This window comes from Sylvia atricapilla, chromosome Z (assembly GCF_009819655.1).
Source record: "Sylvia atricapilla isolate bSylAtr1 chromosome Z, bSylAtr1.pri, whole genome shotgun sequence".
NCBI lineage: Eukaryota > Metazoa > Chordata > Aves > Passeriformes > Sylviidae > Sylvia > Sylvia atricapilla.
In genome coordinates this window covers 29,074,536-29,098,193 of record NC_089174.1, presented here as the reverse complement: position 1 = coordinate 29,098,193, position 23,658 = coordinate 29,074,536, and the positions used below count along the sequence as shown (strand labels likewise).

The 23,658-nt window shown below is 35.7% G+C and overlaps 1 protein-coding gene and 1 long non-coding RNA gene across 5 annotated transcripts in view; both read left to right on the top strand.

The window, feature by feature from the left end:
- Positions 1-23,658, top strand: part of AP3S1 (adaptor related protein complex 3 subunit sigma 1) — a 29,019-nt gene that overhangs the window by 3,010 nt on the left and 2,351 nt on the right. The window contains exons 3-6 of one of the 4 annotated variants that reach the window (XM_066339257.1): positions 1,745-1,856; positions 10,236-10,307; positions 15,415-15,522; positions 18,427-18,468. In XM_066339257.1, the coding sequence (XP_066195354.1) occupies positions 1,745-1,856; positions 10,236-10,307; positions 15,415-15,522; positions 18,427-18,462 (328 nt within the window). In that variant the 3' untranslated portion in view covers positions 18,463-18,468. The remainder of the gene's footprint in view (positions 1-1,744; positions 1,857-10,235; positions 10,308-15,414; positions 15,523-18,426; positions 18,469-23,658) is intronic. The other 3 variants (XM_066339258.1, XM_066339259.1, XM_066339256.1) reach the window with 3 other exon arrangements.
- LOC136374082 (uncharacterized) lies at positions 2,620-6,217 on the top strand. Its single transcript, XR_010745812.1, has 2 exons — positions 2,620-5,373; positions 5,414-6,217. It is a non-coding gene; the product is annotated as an uncharacterized lncRNA (long non-coding RNA).

The following is a 23,658-nucleotide window of genomic DNA, read 5'->3' as shown; positions in this document are numbered from 1 at the left end:
TATGTCTCCTGTCTCTGTAAGACGCAAAATAATCTTTTTTGAATCATCTTCATTGTTTCTGAAAGTCATCTTGTTTTAGCTGAAGAAATTCTGAAATTAAGATGTGTTTTACTTTGAAGTACTTATTAGCCATTAGCAGGAGTAAATAGGTAAAAAGCTACCTTTTAGAAGAAGGAGTCAGAATTGATGGAATAAGCTCATGATCTCCTATCTATTATGTAGAGATTGTCATAGTCTGTTAAATATTATGCAATTTCTGGTTAGTGAAAGTTGGTCTGCTAACACCTAGATTTTCTGTGTGCAGATTCAGTTAAATGTTAGCTGTACCATATCTGCTAGGATGTCCTTCTTCTTGATCTGGTGATTATATCTTTAGGTTCTTGGAGGTGATCTCAAGATGGAAACATTCTGGCTTGAATTCTATAAGTAAAAGGCAGAAGACATTTGGAACTTTTTAAAAAATTACAGCTGCTTAGCAAGAATAAACTGGGACAGAGCACAATTCTGGCTATTCTCCTGCTGCTTAATTACAGGGTTAATATTTTTTTCAGTATTTTTTCTCAGGACAGGGTTCCCTTTATAGTTTGCAGTGTACCCAAAGGCCTCAACAGTTTATGTGTAGAACTGTGTGTACTTCAAGTATGAAGTATTTGGAAGAATTGGGTAAATATATCACAAAAGAGGAATCCTTAATTGCTATGTCTTTCCACTGTCCTATTTGTTTGTAATAGTGTTGTCTGATATATAGACATAATTTCTGCTCTTCACAAAGGATTCCCCCCTTCCCTACCCCCATCCCTGCCCTCTCCCAAGCATTAATGCAGAGCAGAATGCTTAAGCAGAAGTGACCTAATTTTTTTTTTTTTTTTTTTTTTAAGATCTGTGTATTCTCTCCCTGTGATAATGACAGAAACTAAGGGGATGAGTTATGGTGCACCAAATGGGTTGATTCGATTCTGGTACAGAATTAAGGAAAAACTGTGATAGTTATGGTCATGTAGATTCAGCCTCAAAAATACTTTGTTTCTGTAGGAGCAGGCCACTTACAGCTCAAAGCAAATGTCAGTTATCTAATGTAGATCTTCTATGCTTTATGTGCCTTTTTTTGGAAAGCCATAGCAGAAGAGTGGAAAACCTACCTCTTTAGACCTCTTCTCATTCAGTGCCATGATGATTAGTAAGTCTATAAAAATCCAGTTGCTTCTATGCCTGTAACATTGCCTCATAAACTATTGCTTGAAGTATGGTCCGACTTCTCAAGATACCAAACATTTGTAGCGCTAGTGTTATATGTTCTTGGTTATTAACAGTCTTCATTACAGTTTTTTTCCTCCTGATGCTCCTCTGAGAAGGTCACGGAAGGATTCATAGGCACACACTGTTAATCTGTAAAGCAGATTAATCCCTGTGCAGTGCCTGCCTGTTAGTGTGGAATGGAAGTACATTTAATACCTGCTTTTTTGTGATCTGTTTGAATTGATTTTAATAAAAAGGTGCACAGTTTGATGTCATTTTTATCAATATGGATAACAATAACTGTGGTTGTGTCATAATATAAGTTGGTCTGTCTTGTTACTTTAGTTTTCTATTGCAATTAGATCACAAAATAAAAGTGGCAATATAGTTGGATTTGGGAAAGTTCCAGCTTTTAATAATAGGCCTCCTATTAATTTAAATAACTGAGAATTTGCTCAGCTTATCCTGAGATGCTACCTAAGCTTTCCTTGTCTTATTTCCTCTTTAGGTTAATAGGCGGATCTGATAACAAACTAATTTACCGACACTATGCCACCTTGTATTTTGTCTTCTGTGTGGATTCCTCAGAAAGTGAGCTTGGTATTTTAGACCTCATACAGGTAAGTTGTTTTGCTGCTTTGTGGGTTGTTTTCTTGGTTTTTTTTTATTCCTGTAACTGTTATTGAACTTTGAAGTAGCTTAGAACTTGAATATTTTGCTTGCCTTTATTTTTTGGTAATATTTGGAGGGTTGGTTTTATACTGTGAACATACTAAGAAGTGCTGAGTATTATTTTCAGATTGTTTGCAGTTTTATGGGCTGTCTTTGAAAAAGTCATTTCCCAAGTTGATGGGAAAGTGAGGAAACTGTTTGGATTCTCCTGAACACAAACTATTTTTTTGTTTTAGCTTTTCAAGACCTTTTTTGACTGCAGATAAAAATGGCGCAGTTCTAACATTTGCTATACAAGTGTAGATTATGAGACCTTTGATAGGCAATGCTTTGTATGTATATACATATTTATGTATATTAATATATACCCAGACTCATGCACATATATATTTACTATAAATGTATAATACATAAATATGTCCAAAATCTCTTTGGATTAAATTTTCCTTGTGCCTTATGAGTTTTTTGACAGGTATGCCTTAGAAAAGAAGGGCAAATGTTCCCCTAGGTATGTGTTCTGTGCCAGGGGAATTGGAATGGATAAGGTGGAGGCTGGTCTGGAGAAATAAGATGCATAAGCCTAGGTTTTTTCTGTGTCTCAGTAAGAAAGGCTCAACAGCACAAGTGGTTTAATAAGATAACTGCTTAATAGAATGGAGTGAGAAGATGAATGTAGATGGTAAATCGTATACCTCTTTCAAGTGTTGGGCATGCCACCTTCATGTGACACCCAGTGGAGCCCAGGTGGGTTTTCCTACAGTGTGTGAGGAAATACAGATCCTGTCTATGGAGAGAAGCTCTCCCTCTTTTGAGTCTTTGAGCTATTATATAATTTCCTCACAGGAAAACAACTCTTGCCAAAGGATATTTTCAGGAAAACTCGCTGCAGTTTTAGTTCATGGCAAGGCCATGCAGGTGGCATGTTTACCAGCACCACGTGGGAGCTGCCTGCAGGCTCCTCTATTACAGTGAGCTGGCTGAGTTTATCCCTTAGCCAAGGAATTTCTGCAGCACAGCACAGGCCTTTGTGTTTATTCAGGATATGTTACATGGATGACTAACCCCTAAACATGCAGAAGCCTCTTAGTCAGAATCAGTACATTCCATTCCTACAGTTCATTTTTGCAAAGGAGATCATAGGTTATGGATTATATTAAGAAGATCCAGACTGCTCAGCCCAGTAGAGCAGACAGGGCCTGTTCAAGATCACTGACTCCTCAAATAGAATGTCTTCTGCAAGGCTTCCAGGTACAATTCCTTCCAGCTCAGGGATGCATCGGGACCATTGAGTTCAACTCCTGGCCTTGTCCAGGACACTACAAGAATTACACCATGTGCCTTAAGGCATTGTTCAAATGCTTCTAACACTCAGGCAGGCTTGGTGCTGTGGCCAGTATTTAAACTGCTAAATGTATTTATATGAATATGTATATAAAACAGCAAATATAACTTACTGTTAAGCCTTTCAAAAGCTTGTACATGAAGATAATTGATTAAAATCTGTCCTGAGACATAGGACTGTATCAGGTGGTTATTTCACTGTAGAAGCTCTGTGAGTCTCAAACGCCTCACAATTCCCTGCAGACCTTTCTTGAAGCTGCATAGCTTCTCATAGACACCTCCTACTGTTCAAAACAGCTGCTCCAGTCTTGCTCTTCTGGACAGTAGATCCAGAAGAGTCCCTGTGTGGCTAACAGGGGAGGAAATTCTCTTCTGGATTCTTAATCATCTTTAGTCATAGAACATTCTGCAGGTCAGAACAGTGCAGCGTTAACAAGTTGTTGACAGGGACTCTGAAATAGTGAGAGGCTGGACAGGAGCAACGTAGATCAAGCCAATATGGTTAGCACAATGTTCTCCGTTTATTCTCTCTCAAATGACGTGTTTTATACTCTTCAGCATAGTTTACAATGACAGGTCATAAAAAGAATGCAAACAAACATTGTTTAGCTTATTCTTAAGGTGGCTAAAATGTTCACACTGCAAAACTATATCAACACCTAGAAACCCACTATTCCATGTGCACGCCTTAACATAATTTATAGCTGCGCCACAGGCCTAGGATTGAGGGCCAGTCTGGTGGCTCAAACCCCAATGCCAGTATCTGCAACAAGTCATGTGCACAATGGCTGTACCTGTTCATAGCAGTTTGTTGTAGTACAGGGTTGTTTAGTTGCCTGTTGTATGGTGTGTCTTCTTACTTGGAAGTGCCAGAATATTTTGAACAGGGAAAAGAAGCATATTCATACATAAGCAGTGCAACCTAACTTGTATGTTCAGGTGTTGAAGGAAATTACTACTAACTGTAATTATATAGCCCCCAAACTTTTGAATTGGAGAATCAGACTTTCCTCTAAAATGTTTTGCATCTTGTACCAAAAATACTTCAGTAGATTTTAATCTCCTAGTCTTTGTATTTCACATTTTTTCCAAATGCCCCAGTGCCTAATGGCATGTCAACATAATTGCTTAAAGAAAACTGAAATAAAAATGCTATTTCCATTTGTAGAAATACTTTGTTTTTCTGACCTGTATGATTTTGTTTATAAATTATACAGTCTCGCCACAGTACTCACAGCTGTTGAGGATTCCAGTTTCTCTTAATCATTGTAATTCAACTATTTGATTATAGTATAAAGTATTAGAGGTATATTGAGTATTAAGACTGTAGAGATTAATTAAATATTTTTAATTTCTAGGCTGGCTCAGAGGAAGGATCTGTTTAATCTTCTTAGCAGTAGCAGTCAGAATGAAATGTATCTGAAAGGGCCCCTTACTGAGAGAGGGCCCTCAGAAAGTTTATCATTACTTGTCAATCCCACATGCAGTGTAGACTAACAGTATATATACATGCATATTGAATTGAGCAAATAAGGTTTTTTTTTTCCATGAGTAGTGTTAAACCATTCTTATACGTCTTTGCTTACTGTTCAGAGATAACACAGGTAGGAGTAAGACATCTGAACTTTGTTATGAGTCATTCATACAATGAATTGTCTAAGTAAATAGATAGGTAAGGTACCAGTTTATGATGGAACTGGTGCAATGAACCTAGAACTCAGTATAGCATTTTGGAGGTTTCTGTCATGAAACTGCATAAATGCACAGGAGATTAGATTATGTATGGCAGTCTGCAGCTTTTTTCAGCAGAAAGTTTTTGTTTTGGTACTTACGATACTTTTGTGAATGCCACTTACCTCCTCGTTAGGTCAGAGCTGCTTCACAGGTAAGTCTTCTTGACTTAGGCTTTATGAATATTCTGCGTGCATTACAAATCACAGACTCTGCCTTGGGTTTGATACTGTCTACAGTTTGGATTTCTTCATTCAAGCACCTAAGGCAAATTCATACTGTTAATTTTTGACCATTTTCTTCCCTTTTTTCCTTAATATAAGCACAAGTTTCTTTTTATTGTATTTGCTTACTTGGACTAGGAGATGGGTCAACATCTGTGACCCATCTTAGGTTTTGCAGTCTTTTGGATTCAGCAAAACCCTATGCTTAGGTTTTGCAGTCTTTTGGATTCAGTATAAATTCTGTTATGCTCTTTGAGGGTCCTTGTGTTAGCCTGTGAAGTGTAAGGTTTTACTGTATGGAAGGAAAATGCATGTGAAAACTAGCTGTGGGCTGCCATAAGGAAAAAATGACGGATGTTTACAGTGGTACCTTAGCTATCTTATGGACCTAAGAGCCTATATCAGCCCTAAGAATTTGTGAGTGTCTTGGCCCATGGCTGTATGTTGAAGGCATAATGCGTCAGCAAGCAGTGGAGGTTTTGAGATCAGTCTTCCATGGGAAATTCAAAAGAGCCTTTCATGATAGTGGTGTTCAGTGAGATGCGTGTGGGATATGCAGTGCAGTTTATGTAACATGTTTTTCTCAGTTCTTAAAGACAAAGGATCCTGACCGGAGATGCTTTAAAACTAATTGAATAAAAATCGGAGAGCCATATGATGGTGGGCAGATTGAATTACTTCTGTCTACAGGTTTACCATTGCTGTTTAGGTAAGGAAGAAGAAGGGGATATTCTTGGTATGAGATACTAGTATTATTTTTATCTCATTTTTTACCTGCTTTTGTTGTGTTTGACATTATGTGTGCTTAGATATATTTAATTGATTAGGTATTCTGAGTGTTCTGCTGCCCTTGTTATCTTCCTACTGATGTATGATTTATTCCTTTTTTGTCTTAGTTGCGTATTTTCAAATAATTTAATTTTAAAAATGAGCCCTTCATTATAAAGGTGATGTTTTATGTTTTGATGTATGGCTTACATATATTCAATAAAAATCCGGTATTTTTCCTATAATTTATGTTCCCAGTGGGTATCTCTCCTTAGTAATTCATGTATCTTACAAAAGAAAGGGGTAGGGGTTTTCTTTTTTTTTTTTTTTTTTTTTTATGTTTTCTGTTTACTTACATGGAGATGTGCGTGGTTTGTTCTTTTTACCATAAAAGATTATCATTTCAAAAATTAAGCACAAGAGGGAGCTAGTAGTAATTGTGTATGCATCCTTATTCTCCTGCTATTTCACTCATTTAGTACTCTTTCAGTAACATCACATGGTGCGTCTAAACTGATGTGTATGTGTCCCAGAAAAATTGATGTGCTTTGTCTTCTGGTTATTGGTCTACAAGTCTTCAGCATCTGAAGTGATTACTTAAATTTTAGCACTACTTGCCACAGCGTGCAATTCATTTGATTCAACTAAAATTCTGATGGAAGTGACTCTGATTTTATTTACCATTTCATTCATTGAAAACATCTTAAAATAGGCCAAGAAATGTTAATGTAAAAAATCTAGTTTACTTAGCAGACCAGTGTTTTAAAAGACCATTTTAATGAATGTAGACCTTATCATTTCTGGTATTATTCTGACTGAACTTGCCGTCATGAATGGATGATGAGGGAAATTTTTGAAGTTTCCATGAGAAATCCTTAGTCAGGGAAAAATCTTTGTGAAGGAATAGTCAGTGCCAGCTGATTGCCCTTAGATTAAAAAATGTTTGTTGTGCTTTACTGATCATGCACTGTAAACAGAGATTTGTGAGTTTATTTAGTGTGTGGTGGGGTTGCTGTGTAATAGGTAAAGGTTTAAAAGTGACCACTCCAACAATGAATCAAGTGTTGCTATAGAAGCTTTATTTACTGGAAGAATGTCTCAAAAATTAAACTTTTGTGTTGTTAGTGTGTGAGGCATGCATGCTGCTACTAAATTAATGTATCTGGAGGGGGGTGTTTTTTGGATTCTTGAGTTGCCTTTGTGTTTAATGGGTTCCTTTGTTTTTTGAGGAGCTAGACAGATGTTGGGTGTGTGAATTATGTGTACAGTTGGTGACTTATGTGAGGAATAGTGTCAAACTCTAAGCTCTTGTAACTAAAACCATTGGACAAAGGTTGCATTTACACTGTTTCCAATCTTCTTCTTGCAGCTAATAATCAAACAGCACTGTCCTTGTTAACTGCATTCTTCTATGGTGCAAGGAAAGTAAGAGAGTATCTTTGATGGTTTGTTCTGCTGCACATGTTGTCAATTGTGTACTTTTTTCTTCTTAACATACAAGTGTTTTTGTTTGCTCACATCCTTTTTTTGTAGAAGACTGTTATTTTCACAATGAATTAACAACTGAAAGAATCCCTGCTTGGCTTAGCTTCAGTATAATTTAACAGAAGCATATTCATTTTCTTAGTTAACTTGTCACCAAACCTTACCGTCCTGAGTCTGCCTCTGAATATGCTCTATGTTCCTAGCTTAAGTGACAGATTTGTATTTTGTTATTAAAGAATAGTCCTTGATCTAAATGCATGGATCATCAGTTAGTTTATAGTACGACCTCAATGTTTTGAAGACTTTAATAGTAGTAGTAATGGCAAGGGCACAGTGTGATTGTCCTCTGTTTTACAATGTGAGCAGGATCTGTAGACCAGCAATTAAGATGTAAAAGTAATCTTTGTTGATATTGCAAGGTAGACAGTTGGGAATGGCTGATGGCCAGGATATCTGTTTCACTGTGTCAGTAGGTATAAATACATGTCTATAGAAGCAGGACTTTTATCCACAAAGAATGGAGGTGAATGGGATTACATCTAGGTGGCATCTGGTCAGCAGTGGTGTTCCCCAGAGCTCAGTGTTGGGCCCACATCTCTTTAATATCTTTATCAGTGATCTGGATGAAGGGTTCGAGTGTTCCTTCAGCCAGTTTGCAGATGACTTTGTGCTGGGTGAGAGTGTTGATCTGCTGGAGGGCTGGGCCAAGGTCAATTGTATGAGGTTGGACATGGCCATATGCCAGTTCCTGACCTTGGGTCACAACAGTCCCTGCAGTGCTACAGGCTGGTGCACAGTGGCTGGAAAGCTGCCCAGTGGAAACGACCTGGTGGTGCTGGTTGCCAGCATCTGAACATGAGCTAGCTGTGCCCAGGCAGCTAGGAGGGCCAGCGGCATCTTGGCTTAGATCAGCAGTAGTGAGGCCAGTGTCTGTCCTGTACTGGGCACTGCTGATGATATGCCTCAAATCCTGTGTCCAGTTTTGGGCTCCTCACTACTAGAAAGACATTGAGGGACTGGAGCAAGTCCAGAGAAAGGCATTGGAACCAGTGAAGGGGCTGGAGCACAAGTCTTAAAAGGAGTAGCAGAGAGAGCTCGGGATGTTTAACCTGGAGAAAAGAAGGGCTGGGAGGGCCTTACCTTTCTATACAACTATGTGAAAGGAGGTTATAGAGATACTTCAGTCTCTTTTCCCAAGAAAGAAGAAAGAAGAAATAGGACAAGAGGAAACAGCCCCAATTTGTGCCAAGGGAGGTTTAAACTGGATATTAGAAAGAATTTCACTGAAAGGGTTTTCGGACGTTGGAATGGGCTGCCCAGAGAAGTGGTGGAGTTACCATGCCTAGTGTTTTACAAACATCTAGAGACTTGGGTTAGAGCTGGATATGGCAGTGCTGGCTTACCTGTTCAACTCATTCATCTTTAGGTTTCAAACCTAAATAATTCTGTGATCTATGTCAGGACATGGTTTCTCATTTCTATTTTTCTGGGCCTAGGCAGTTTGAAATCTGGTGCCTCTGAAATGGAGTTCATAAATCATGTGGAACAGAAAATCAGAATGAGATATTTATCTTCTGTATTGCTTCTTTAGGATATTTCAGTTTAGAATTGAATAAAAGTTGCATACAGTGACAGCTAAATAAATAATATTAAATACATATTGTGACAAAATGGCCTTGAAACATAAACTGATAAAAAATTCCAACAAGTTGCAGGTAATTTTCTCACCATTAACAAAAGATCAATAAATTCTTAAGAAATTCTTTCTAACTTTGAAGACACTAAGCTCAACCTTACATTTAGCTTAGAGAGATCTTGGCATTACCTGTGTCTGTCGGAGTTATCCCTTGGACAAAGGGAACCATGCATACAACTCTTAAAGACTGGAGTCTTTGACAGCACTCAGCACTAGCACATGGTGATTGGCATTCAGGAACTTCAGGACTGCAAGTGCAATCATAATTTCATTATCTGGACTAATTGGGGATTGGGTGTTCTCGGTGTACCAAAGTACAAACTTAAATGCCAAGGAATCTCTTTCAGAAACACCAAGAGCAAGGTGATGTACAGGCAGGGAGCATCAGGGAGTTCAGCAGCTGCTTGGATTTTATGCTTTATGCTTTTGTATTCTGCATTCGGAAATCACTTATTTACCAGTGTAAATATAAACTCCTGTATAAGTATAAACTTCTAGACTTTTCTAAATTTATACAGTAGTATGCCTTGACAGGATCAGAGGGTGTGACATTGAGACAGATGCCTTTTTCGTCGTGGATTCAGTGTGCCTAAGTCAAGTGAAAGCTGCTGTACTGCTGCTGGAAGGAGTGATGCTGACAGTTAAAAGCAAAGTTAGCGGTCTAGGTAATTAGGAGATGCCTTCAATGTAGTAATTATTAGAAACAAGGATGGGAAAAGCTGATTTTTTTAACTTCATAATTAAATTCTAATTAAATGGGAAGGAGTACTTTGAATCACAGCTGAGAAAATTATAGTATAGGTTATGTTACTGTTTTTTTCAAGATGTATCTGTTGTTTGAAGCAGTGTGCCTTTCAGCAGAGTTTTAACCTAAATTGGCTTGTGCATACAGTTTTGCCATCTACATAGATAACATACTTTTGGCATTATGTTAACCACATAATTTCTGTAGATGCCTTCAATGCCTTAAGATCTGACCAGTGTTTGATTTCTGTTTTTGCTTTTCTCAAACCTCACACCTAATGGAACTGTAGCATTTTTATTAAAGACTGACCTTTGGCGCTTTTTTCTCCTTTTTGCAGGTATTTGTGGAAACATTAGACAAATGTTTTGAAAATGTCTGTGAGCTGGATTTAATCTTCCATGTAGATAAGGTACTGTAATGACATCTTGTACTATTTTTATAATTTATTTTAAGTAAAATGTTTGGTTCAGCTGATACCTGGTATTAAACTCTGCCTTACTTTCCAGAGAAGGGTAACAAAGCTGGTAGAGGCTCTAGTGAGGCTTGTGAGGTGTGGCTGAGGGTGCAGGGAGTGTTCAGGCTGAAGAGCAGGAGGCTCAGTGGGAACCACACTGCCCTCTGCAGCCACCTGAAAGGAGGCTGTAACAGGATGATGGTTGGTCTCTTCTCCAAAGTAACTATGGATAGACAAGAGGAAATGGCCTAAAGTGGGATATCAGGAAGAATTTCTTCACTGAAGGAGTTGTCAGGCATTGAGGCGGACTGCCTGGAGGAGTGATGTAGGTGCCATAACCAGGAGTATTCAAGAAACAGCTGAACATGGCACTATGTGCTGTGGCTTAATTGACATGGTGGTGTTTGGTCAAAGGTTGGACTTAGATATCTTGGAGGTCTTTTCCAACCTTATTGATTCAATGATTCTATGATTTAATTATCAGTGAAATCTAGACTGTGTCTGCTAAAATACTTTTATTAGTTGAAAGCTGCAATGGAATGTGCCTTTCTGAGGAACAAGAAAATAATACAGAAGATCTGCATAATAGTATTGCACACAAAATTGTAAAATTTTAGACATATGAATGAAGACATCTGAAGTTTTCCTTAGTGGAGGAAAAACTTGAAGAAATAATATGTGCCATTTTGTTTATGATTAGGTTTTATATAACTCAGAACTGAAGTTAAGTGTTTTCCCGTTAGGATTGGAAGGTGCCTTTCATTTGTTACGATCGTGTAATTTAGATGCTGTGTGGATCTGTCTGTTTAAAATCTTGAACAGACTTTGTCTTTTTTCAAACATTTAGAAACATTCTTGTTTGAGTATTCCAGCTATAAGAAACAAGTGTTTACTTATGAATCTAGTTTAGAGAAGTGCACTTACTATACTCACCTTTCATTTAAAAGGACTTTGACATATTTTTATGTAATACCTAAAATGCTGCGAATTTAATACACAGAATTTATTCCTTCAGTTGTGTTTTGTGCCTGTGTTTGCTTTCTGTGCGGTCACCTTTCCTCATCTGTGAACATCTTTCTGAAACAACAGCAAAAGGTGTCAAAGGAAAGGAAGATAAAAAAAGTAGATTAAAAATAATACCTAGTTAGGTATCTGAAAGAACTATTTCAAACTGACTCAGTGTGTTTCAAAATTAGAACGTTCTTTTGGAGGAAACACTTGCACCTTGACCAGACAGTGAAATGCAAATTGCCTAGAGTGAGTGTTCAACCAATACTTAGGTCAAGTTAGGATTTCTAGTCATTTCCATGGCTGGAACTTTTTGGATAGTTCCAAAACGACAGATTAAAGTACAGAAGAGTTTATGAGTGGTTTATATATTGGCTTCTGAGCTTAAAGAATGAAAGTACTGCAGTCATTTTGTGGGAAGAAGTTTGATCTTTAGCTAAAGAATGCTTTGGCTGATCTGTACACTGAGCTGTTGCTCTGTAGCATGTTTAATTAAAGAGTACAGCTTAACATAACTTGATAAAATATTTCTGATAATACGTAGACAACTTGGGTGCTTCAAAATCTTAAATTTCTTGAAAAATATTTTACTTTGTATTGGATATGAGATTATATTTCTTCTTGAAAATATCAAATGGACGCTAGAATTTAACTGTTTCTTTTGATTTACTAAAAATATAAAAATCTAAAAATCTGCTGGAGAATCCCATTAAATATTTAGACTAGAACTTTCAAACTTGAGGAAAATGGGAACTCTAAATACTAGTTAGATATTTAGTAAAAGTAATCCATTTTCACAATAAAAGACAGTGAAACCTTGAGTTAAAAAAACTCTGACTTTAACTAGTGCAATGATTTTTAACTTGAGTGTAAATGAACAAAATAATTCACTGTAGACACGTGAGCTTCTGTGGTAATGGAGGGCTGCCATTAGCTGTACTGTAGCATTAGTTGGGCCGCTGTGACTAATTTGATGTCATCTCCATTCTTCCTTTTTTTTTCCCTCCAGTTTAAGTTCATCAGTATTCTTGTAGGCCTGAGAACAGAACAGGAAGATGTATCTGTGAGAGTGAAATTAGAGTGTTAAATTATCTTTAAACTGCTAATAAGGTCACCTTGTCAAGAAGCATAATGCACTGAGCCTTCAGAGTTAATACATTAACTTTCTCTTGTCAGGTATTTGTGGCCTGGCTTGTTAATGTATTTCAAGTTTATAAAAGGAAAAAAGAGTAGTTGCTTCTGTTTGATCTAGCCATTCTTAGTTATAATGGGTGCTGACGTGTGGGTGCTGTTTGGGGTGAAACCTTTCAAATGTTTGTATTTTAAGTGGTCTGGTATTGAGAAAAATGAGGATTGGCTAAGTTATTTTAATGAGAGTTGCTCTGTGTCTTCAGTTCTTGATGAAGCTGTGGGACGTTGCTTTCTTGCAATTCTCTAGTGAGAGTTGCCAAAACCAATGTTTAATCTTGTAAATAGAGGATGTGGCATGTAGAAGAGTTAAACTATGTATTCTCAACAGCTGTTGCCTCCTTAAATAACGTTTTATGTGGCATTTCTGTAAGGAAATATTTATGTTCATCAAGTGTTAATAATTGTACAGGACTCAGCAGTGACTTACAGTAACCTGGACCCAAGACCGGTGTTTATTCAAGAATATTGATACAGTATGAGAAATTCATTTGGAGAGTGGAATATAGGCGGGAATGAATGTTTCTGATGTGCTGTAGCAGATGAGGACTTGGGATGTCAAGACGTGTAGTTTCTACAGGAGAGAATTTAACTTCTCTTTTAAAGATGATCTGTATTACAAGCAGCCAAAAAAACTTGCTACAGCTGGAGCAAGACATGTCTTGTGAGGAGGAGGGGCAGGTTTATTTCAGTCCTGCACTGATTCCTACACCAAGTCCAAGAGTCTAATGCTTTCTGATGGAAAAGGCATCACTGGAAGCTATTATACAGCTGAAATAATAGAATATATTCAGCTAGGGACGTAAGGGAATACTTTGGTGTTTTTCACAACTATTTGGCACCTATTGAAATATCTCTGGGAGTATCATGATCTCTTGCAAGATTCATTATCTAACCAGAACAGTGAACCATCCAGAATCAAATTTCTTGAAGACGAGAAAATGTGTTTGCCAAATTTTCCTGAGTTTTTTCTTGGTACATTCCTTCTTCTTTAGAGTATGCATTCCTGCTTTTAGAGCGTGCATTGAACATAAATAGAAAATGCTCTTGATTTTTGTAAGAACACTTTAAAATTGCTATTACAAACCAGCAATTGCAGATTTTAAAAAGTCGATGTTCTCAACAGTCAGATCTCTTTTGGAATATAAGGTATTTGTTGTGTCTTCAATCTTTCACTTAAATACTATTTTGAATACACTGTTGAAGTGTCTTTTGCACTTTGTAGCTACTTAACACATTTTTATTTAAGATTACTTTGTTGTTTCTTTAGGAAAATAATGATTTTTTAAGTAAGAAAAAATAGAGGCAATAATGTGTATGTATACATCTAATATGTATTTGCAGTGATTTTGCAGTTTGAAAAGAAAGAACAGTTACTGTTTATTTTTATCTTGCTGCTGCTTGCATATAAGTAAACATATATTTAAGAGGAGGGAATCAATGGATTACAATAGTTACAAAACTTTATTAGTGAAAGCTGTGATTTCCTTTCATATGGAGATTACCAAATAAAATTAATTATATGCTGTTTTTTAGAAAACCTCCCTTTAGAAGAAAGGGATAAAATATTTGAGTTTCTTTAAAGCATCTATGCTTTGAGTATTATTAAATGCTGTGTGTTAGGCTTCACTATTGCATCCTGAATGTATGAAAAAATGCAGAGAAAGGTAAAAAGCATGACCCAAGGTATAGGGCTATTTGCATTGAGGAAGAATTCTAGAGACTGCAGGCAAAGGAGTAAGAAGCATGTAGAAAGGAAGGATTTGGAAGAGCCCAAAGGGGCTTGAAGAAGAGCTGTTTTCAGCCTCTCTAGATATATTAAATTATAAATTCATACAAAAATACACTTACAATTTATCAGGGAAAATAATTTATTTTTTTTTATTTTTTTAGGGTGACACAAAACCAAGAACTGTGCTGGTTTTTTATGTACTATCTTCAGGTTATTTGATTCAGAGATTTACTTCTATCCTCAATCCACAGGGAGATTGGGAGAATGTCCAAAATGGTAGTTAGAATTATGCTTTTGAGATACCAGATTGTACGTGTTTATTTCTAAAAAGTAGAAAAAATGCTCCTTGTCTTCAGATTTAAATAGTAATAACGGATTAAAATACTATATGTTGTGTGGTAACTCTGGATTTTTTACTAGTAGGTGTGCAGAAGGATGCTTTTTAAAAAAGAAAAAAAAAAAACCCAAACTAGTCTTTAATATGCTTTGAGTGCAGACTCTGAAGCAGTGATTCATGAACCAAGGCTTTCATCCTCAAGTCAGGGCTGCAGGAAAGAGGGATATTTAAACATACCCATTTCAGTAATGTCCGCAGCTGGTTTATGTGCTCCTGCAGTTTGAGTCCTAGCTGTCAGTCTTAGCTGTAGATGCTGAAGACGCCATATTTATCTTGTGTCTCAGGAATGTCAGTTCTACTTCTGAGCCAAATCTTGGGATCTGTGGTGGGTGAATATCAGAGTCTCTTTCTTCTCAGGTGTAGCCCAGAGTAGTTTTGTGAGTGATTTGTTTAGTCTCGTGGGACCTGTTTCCTAGAGGTGTTACTGCTGTTGATGCTAATTCAAACTCTAATAATTGGGTGGAAAATGGGAACAAAAGAACGAAGAATGTGAAAGTTTCTTAGCATTGGTAAGTGGTATAGCTGATGAGTTTGTAACAGAGCTGTGAAGAAAGAAGATACTGGAAAAAGGAACATGAAATTTGAGCTTTGTTCCCAACTGGCTTTAGATTAGATGCTGACATTAGTTAAGTGACTTACAGAATACATGTTTCCCCTCTAATGAGGTACCTAGATCACCTCTCCAGATTGTATGGAGAGTATTTTGCATATTTAAATTTTCTTTTGGTCTCTTTTAGGTCCATAATATATTGGCTGAAATGGTCATGGGTGGAATGGTTTTGGAGACCAATATGAATGAAATTGTCACTCAGATTGATGCACAAAATAAACTGGAGAAATCTGAGGTAAGAGTCATGCACTGTGTAGTTTCTAAACTAAAACCAAGATTATAGTAAATGCATGCTACGTAATGCTCTTTGTCCTTTATAGCAAACTAGATAGTGTAAGCTGCCTGCTTATAGTGCCTAAATTTGCAGTGTATCTGAGGGTGTTGTAGCTTTTGTCATAAGTTATTACTGCTTAGTCGCTGCTGATTAGATTGTGCTTTTTGTATCTAATAGCATTGCTATTAAGATACTTATGTACTTCTCTAAGTTTCTCTTGTGGAAAACCTTTTATTTCCAGCCTACTTGTTATGCTGGACTAGTGACTTCAGCACTAAAATAAAATTAGATAAAGAAACAAAGTGTATCTTCCAAAACTACATATTCCTGTCTGATAGCATGTTTCAAAGCACCTGAAATAAATAGCAGCAGTAATACTGCAACACAAGAAAATAAATTGGACAGAAATGGACTTGATAAAATTTAAAGCCTCATCTTAGACACTTCAAAGTAAATATGAATTCTGAAATTTGGATAGTCTGAGCCTTTGGTCCTCAGTGAGAAGAGAAAATACAGTGAGTGAGAAAATTATATTCTGTATTAGCCCATAACAGGCCAAGTGAGGGATCACACATGATTTGTGGGAATCCTTTTTCAATTCATCAGTTGTTGAACTTGTGTTTAGGAAAGACATTTAGATTAAGAAAGGATCTTAGAATTACTATATCTTTCATACAGAATATTGCTGTCCCTTTAACGTCACCATATGTGCCTTGTAAGCCAAAATGCTCCTAATATATCTTAACTAAGTCTGTTTCTAAACAAGCCTTTGCATGAATTGGAGGCTTTCTAAAGTTGAAGTCAACTGAGTAGACTGAAATCTTCCAGGTGACATAAATATAAACTAAATGGCATTTTAGGAGAGGACCAGAGAACTTCTTAGTTCTAACTGAAATGCAATAAAGACAGAAATTAATTTTTCAGCTTTTTTTTTCCTTTTTTTTTTTTTTTGTGGTACAGTGTATACTGTTCTTCTTACTGTGCAGTCTCAAACTGTGCCAACACGGGGTTTTTTAATACATTTAATTGTTTGTCTTGCACAACTTCGAAACTATATCCAAAACCAGGACAACAATATGTGGAAAACAAGAAAAAGCTAGGTGTGATATGACAAAGTACATAGCAATATGGATCTGAAAGGATTCTGTGGTAGATTCTGAACATGTCCAGTGTTCATTTCAATGTTTTTTTCACACTCAGAATGAAACATTAATGACGGAGGTGACTATTATGATGAATATGAGTTATTTTCATAAATTTTTACTATATTTAAATAACTTCTGTATACATACATTTTTCCTTATTTGATAGAAAAGTAGCCATTTTGCAAAAAACTGAACTTGCTGAGCAGCTGTTTTCTGCCAAGAATTATGTACATGTTGGTTCTACTGGAAAGCATTTAATTATGTAAATTCCGTTACCAGGTCAAGTTGTAGACCAATCTCTGACTAGTCTCCTGAAACACTTCGATTCTGTGGAGCCAACTCCAGTACTTGATGTCTTCCATTGTACATCAGTAAATTAGTCTTTCTTTTAAGAACATTTAGTGTAAAAGTAAATGGTAGATGATCTGAAAAAACCACATAGAACTTGAAGTGTATACAAAGCAAATGAGTACTTACTCCTTTATCTTCAGCAATGAGTTATGGAAGGTAAAGGAATAGCAGTGATAAACTAAAATACTTGGTGACTGGGATGAAGCAGGACATTTCACAGTCTGCTCACCACAAATACTTTCTTTTTCCTTAGTTCAGTGACTATTTTTTTTCAAATTCAACAGTTACTGTAATGCTGAGATACCTCACAATACTTGGTAATTATTTCCTTTGATCACTAATCATTTGTTTCATGTATATGCACAGAAATTTCCTGATTGCTATTTCTTTACCTTTTGTCTTTTTGATCAAGATTGTAAATCTTCAAGTATGTCTTTCCTGAACACATATTTTCAAGACAAAGGCAAATCCATGTAAATCAAAATAAGTAATAACTTAATAAGTTTTGAATGCTGGTCACTAAGAAATCAAAACTAGTGGATCTTCTTAGTTTTCTTTAATTAAAAAAAAGAAATTAGAAATTATTATTGATGTAGTCCCTAGTTTATAGGAGTGCCACCTCTGCCCACAGTGTTGTTGCTTTAGTTTCTTTGGCTTTTAGACCACTGTCATACCTCTTGCATTTACAGAGCGGCTATTTTAAGTTAAATTGCCTTTTCTTTTATACCTGAAATGATGAAACTAATGGAGCTGTAACTGGTTTACATTTTCAGAAATACTTCTGGTTTTATGTGCCCATCTGGCTTTCAGTAGTACACAAAATTTAGCGATTTAATATCATGTATATGTTTAATTATGCACTCGGTTTCTAAACAGGCTTTCAGTTAGAATTTAGTGAAAAAGATTGAATGCATTTATTAAATTCATGTATTAATATTTGAGTAAAGTTATCAGCTCAAGGAATTTGTTAATATTTTCAATAGAGATTAATTAAACCACCATAAAGGAGTCCCTAACTTTGACTTGTGATTCAGCTAATACTGTTTGGATGGGCTGAAAGGAAACTATTTGTACCCTAAGAAATGTTGTCTAATATGCATTTCCCTGCATTTCAGTTTAGTGTTAGTCTGTGAATGGGTTTCTGGTCAATCCTAAAACCAAAGAATCATTGTAATAAAGGGAGGGAATTTTTTGGGAGAGGGGTCATTGGGATTGTATTCAGAACTTCTGGAAGTATTGTAGGTAAACCTGGGCTATCTTTTCTCTATTTGGAGTGTTCAACTGCGTGTGATTTAGACTTTTAAGTTGGGCCTCATTTTTTCTGAACCTCCTGATCTTTTCTGGCTCTTTCCATTCTTCTCTCTTACAGACCTTTATCTTTCAATCTCCCAGACAGGACAGGTAGACAAAGGTATTGCTGACTTTTAGAAAAAAATGTAATTTTAACAAAAAGGGAAAGCAAAATGATGTCAAAGGCAATAAATTACGTAGGCCAGACTCAAAAATTATGTGTAACAATACCCATACTAGTCCTTGTAGCCTACTTTTTGTGCTAGTTTCTTGTAGTTCCCTCATCTTTTTATTGGCTATAGTGTATTTTACTAGCTTTTCATTGACATCATATTTTTTATTTTATTTCTCTTCCTGCATTTTAGAACTTAACTTTTCTTTGTATCATTGTTAAGAAACAAAAGAGTATTAACTTGTGCGAATATTAGCCAAAAACCCTGAAAAATTAATGTCAATAAAAATGAACACAAAGATAACAAAATAAAATATGATGCTATAATACAAATAACTTCAATGTTCGGAGAATTTTGTCCCTGATAATCTATAATGAGTAATATGAATGCTTTTGCTTCACTATTTAGTATTTCCAGATAAAAACAATGAACTTATACCTGCTTGCAAAGAGAAGTTTCAGAATAAGCTTCAGGTGAATGAAACATTAAAAATCCCACCACCAAAACCAGCAAACTGAATTAAGTTCTGTACAGAGAGATTAAAATTATCAGTGCAATTTGTAAAGATGATGTAGAAATTCTGAAGTTGATCATCCAGCCTTAAGTATTTTGAACATAAAATGAAAAGGGCTGTCAGAATGTACTCAGCTTTAGATGTACATTTGATGTCATTATAATCTGAATGTCTGGATTTTGCTTTAAGATATCCTGGTAACCGCAGTCCCTGAACACGAATGTTAACAAAGAACAGAAAAATGAGAAAGAAATCATATATTTCAAATTCAGTTTATGGTCAAATGTCACCTGCTATTTGTTGTTTGAAATATCTAGTTTAGCTCAACAGTTTGAATGTCAGTCAGTGTTAATACTAACAGGAAGTACTTCAAAATTAATTTCTACTTGTTATAAGTCTCTGTGTATTCAAACTGCAGGTAGTTTAAACAGGTGGAATCTTAAGCAGTTGAAATTTATTTAATTTATTAATAGCTTTGCTCTTTACTTTTTATGTGATCTTCGTAGCATAGTGTACTGCAATACCATTAAGATTTAACAAATACAACTCTACAATTGGATTTAGTAACACTGAGTTATAAAAGCATTAGCTAAAAGTAGTTTTTGGTAACATGCAACATTTAAACCTATATTTGAAGTATGCTACAGCTCATGAAGAAAATCAGGGACTTGACTTTCCTCTGCCTAGTAAGTTAACTAACGCTTGTAACATACAAGTGTTTCATTGGTAACACTAGGGAGCTCGATCTCAGATTTTTGGTTTGGTTTCTTTTTTTTGTTTTGTTTTTCTTTTTGTGCAAAACTACTTTTCTTTTTCTGTGTTCTGCTCACACATATTCTGTTTTTATTTTTGGGTCTGGCAATGAAAAACAAAGAAATAATTAGTCATTCTCATCCATTACTCTTTTTGTGATTCAAGTGCTTAAAATTCCTAAGAGTATGTCTTAAGTCTTCTTATCTGTTTGGCCTCATTTTAATATACTTGCAGACTTCATTTTGGTTTTTCTCTAATTACATTCATTTATTTAACCTCATGAGCAGGGGACATTATCATTCCTTTATATTATGTATTGCATCCTTTCATGATTTCATATTCCTGCTGCTTTGAAGTCATACTTGTTCTGAAAAGAAGCACTGCTATGAAACATCAGCAGCAGAGAGGTCTTAGTACCTCTGAAGTATCTGGAAAAGGGTGGCATATTTTGCAGTGTTAGCCTTCATTATTTTGTTTTCCAGTAGGCTGTGGTTCTTTATATATTTATTCTAGTGCTAGCCAGCTCTGTGTAGAGTTATTTGGGATGACAGTTGGAACATTTTTATTTGTATATGTGTATTAATAATGTTTGTGATGTGTATATTTTTCAAAAATTACCTGAATTTCTTTTTAAAGAGTAAAATGAGGCTACTGGGATCACTTTGATATGGAGTTACCAGTTGTGCATTCTAAGAAAAGGTGATGATAAGAACAAAGAAAATTGATTCCTATAGTGATGAATAATGACCTAAGTAAATTACTGACACTTATGTTTCTCACTTGATAGATTAGGACCAGTAGAGTAAACATTCTGTTATTAAATATGTCTTTCTCAACCTGTGAAATAGTGTCTTTTTTTTGCATATATGGTATTGCTCTTTAAAAGTATATGAACATGTTTACAAGCATTTCTAAAATTTTAATATGCAGCATTTCAACATTAAAGCACATCCTTCTACAACAACTGAAATTGAGAGTACAAAGGAGCTGCAGCAAAACTGTGTTGTATTGGTTTATTGTTATACCAGCTGTATGGAATTCATATTGTCTTTCTGAAATTGCATTAATTATGTCTTAAGAAGTTTCAGTTTCACTTGCTTCAGTCATTTGCTTGCTGTGACAGAATTCATCCTTCATTGCATGTTTAAAGCTTGCTACATGTTTTGTTTTTTCAAGTGGAACAGTTTTTTCTTTGCACATCACCAACTTACTGCTGAATTATGTGATAAAAAAGACAGGTGGAACTTGTTGAGTTCAGTGTTACAGTGAAAACTGTACTAATCAGGCATCTGTAAGATGCCTCGAAAGCACATAGGGATGAAAGTACTTCCTTGTACCTTTGTGTTTGTAAATACCATTCACTTCCAGTAAAAGAAATGGTAGGACTGTGTACTGGTTTATTGCCTGACATGCTAAAAAGGAGTGCTAAGGAGTTCAAATATTGAATTGAATTGTATTAGTTATCCAGCTTGGGACTTCAAGTGCTTTTCAGTCATTTTCTCCTTTAGACATTCTTTATGAACTGTTTGCTCTCTCTTAGAAATGTTGTGTAACTGTGTTGTGCTTGATAGGGTGGACATTAATTGTGTTAAATAGCATTCTGCTATGCATTTTATGTATCCACTATTCTACAAATTCACTTAAGATGGAGAATTAGAAGAGAAGAGAATGTAAAGTTTGAAAATCTCACTTCAGCATCTGATAGTGAAAGATAATCTCACTGTAAAAAAAAAAATAGGTAATCTGATGACGACAGATGTTTGTCAGGGATCTTCACTGATCTTGATCCAGAATGGTCCTCATGAAACGTGACTGTTGGAAGTTGTGACTGTGTAGGGAGGTGGAAGGGCAGTGGTCATGTCAGTTGTGGTATTTTTAATAATTCTCAATTGTGTCTCCATTGTATCCTATGCCATTGGGGCAGGAGGCAGGGACTGTAAGTCTGTATAAAGAGGATAGTAGCAGGTAGGTAAAAATAATGACCAGTTATACTAAAAATGTTATTTGTCCATTAAGAATAAATAACTTCCATTAAATTAGGGTAAAGAATTTCCATCCAAGTCACTCAGAAGGCACCTCTCCTTTGAATTGCCAGGCATGTGCTACCATGTCATTACTTATTATATTTTTCTGATTTCCCATTATTTCAGTTGTAAATTGTATAATTCATTGCTTTTAATTAGTATTTTCATCTTCTCTATGGAAAACAGTTTACATCGCCCCATTTTGCTTAATGAATTTTTCTTCCATTACTGCAAATAGAATTTAAAGGATTAAAAGCGTTTATTGTTTTATCCACTAAGACTTCACTCGTGGTTACCTCTTGATTTAAAATTAGTATTTCCGAGTTCTCAGATGTAAAAGGACAGTGTTGGGCATATTCATGCCTTCTGGATTGTTTTTTAATAAATACAAAGAAATTGCAATGTCTAATACTGCTCCTTTAACTTATGGCAGATTCAAGGATGCAGGTTTTGGATACTTGCATGTCTTAATACTGCTAGTGGTAGGTCCAGGTTTTACTTTACTGAAAGAGCCTCTGAAGTGAATGACCTGGTAGACTTGGTGGTGTTAAGGGAAATGAAGGAAAAAGAGGGTTTTGAAAATACTTTCTTGCACCTTTTGAGTTTTACTTAGTCTGTACTTCTGAGAACTGGTAATTTGTTTATGTCAGGGCCAAGGTGAGAGCAAATTTGGGTGCATTAGAGATTCAGTTTTCTCAGCTTTCTTCTCAGCCCCCACATACTATTCCCAGCTTTGGCTTGTCTCACATAGGAGGGTTTGACGGGGAAGATACTGTTAATAGATGACTCATGGCTTTCTGGTCTCTATTTCTTCTTCTGGGAATTGTCCCATGACTAAAATGTAGGGATTTGTGATGCTTTAGACTTTCCACATAAAGGTTTAGTTCAAAACCAGAAGCTTCAGTTGGTTTCTTTTGACTTGGGTTATGTTTTTGAAGGGAGAAGGAAGAAGGAAGGATTTTAGTAGGTAGGATTTTAAGTGAAAATCTCACGTTAGCTTGACTTTACAATTATTTCTTACAAGAGAGCAGTAAAAGGGAGAAAATATTTTTTTCATAGCCTTCAAAAAGTAGAGTTGTTATCTGATAAGTGTGTGGGGTATCCGTCTCCTTTTGTGCCAGGTGGACACGGTGGAAGTCAGGTGTACTCCTCAGTAAGTTTACCCTGCACTTCCAATGAATTTCAGTGAAAACCAAGCATCTGAACAGATTATACTTTGAGTGGTAGTCACATACCAATGCTTTTTAATAATCAAAAATGACACAACCTTATTGAAGACTTCTTCTTTCATTTTGCTATATTTCTTGTTCAGAAATACTTTATATGTAAGTGGACTGATTTCTTCAGTCTTTGACAATCCTAAAATTAAACACCTTCTATTTCTACAGGCTTAGTCTCTTTTTAAACGAATTTCTAGCATCTTGCTTTGTTTCTTGTGGATTGGTGCTTTTTACTGGGTCTACAAGATGCCACACTCTAAAACTAGTAGTTCTGAAAATCATTTTTTACTGTTGTTGTATTTTTTACTGTTTTTGAATATTTTTAAGCTTACTTTTAAAACATTAAAAAAAGTTACTTTTTTTACATATGCACAGAATTTGGATTGTGATGTCTTTTTCTGCTAGTAAGAGCTCTTCTTTTAAAAATTTTCCTTTTTTTTTTTTTTTTTTTTTTTTTTTTTTTTTTTTTTTTTTTTTTTTTTTTCCTTTGGGAAAATAATTTTTATTTTTACACTTTTGTGGCAATCCTGAAGTAAAACCACACTGAAAATCCTAAATCTACATAGAGAATCTGAACTTATAGGAGAAACATTTCCATACTTAAAATTAATAGTATTTTTCATAACA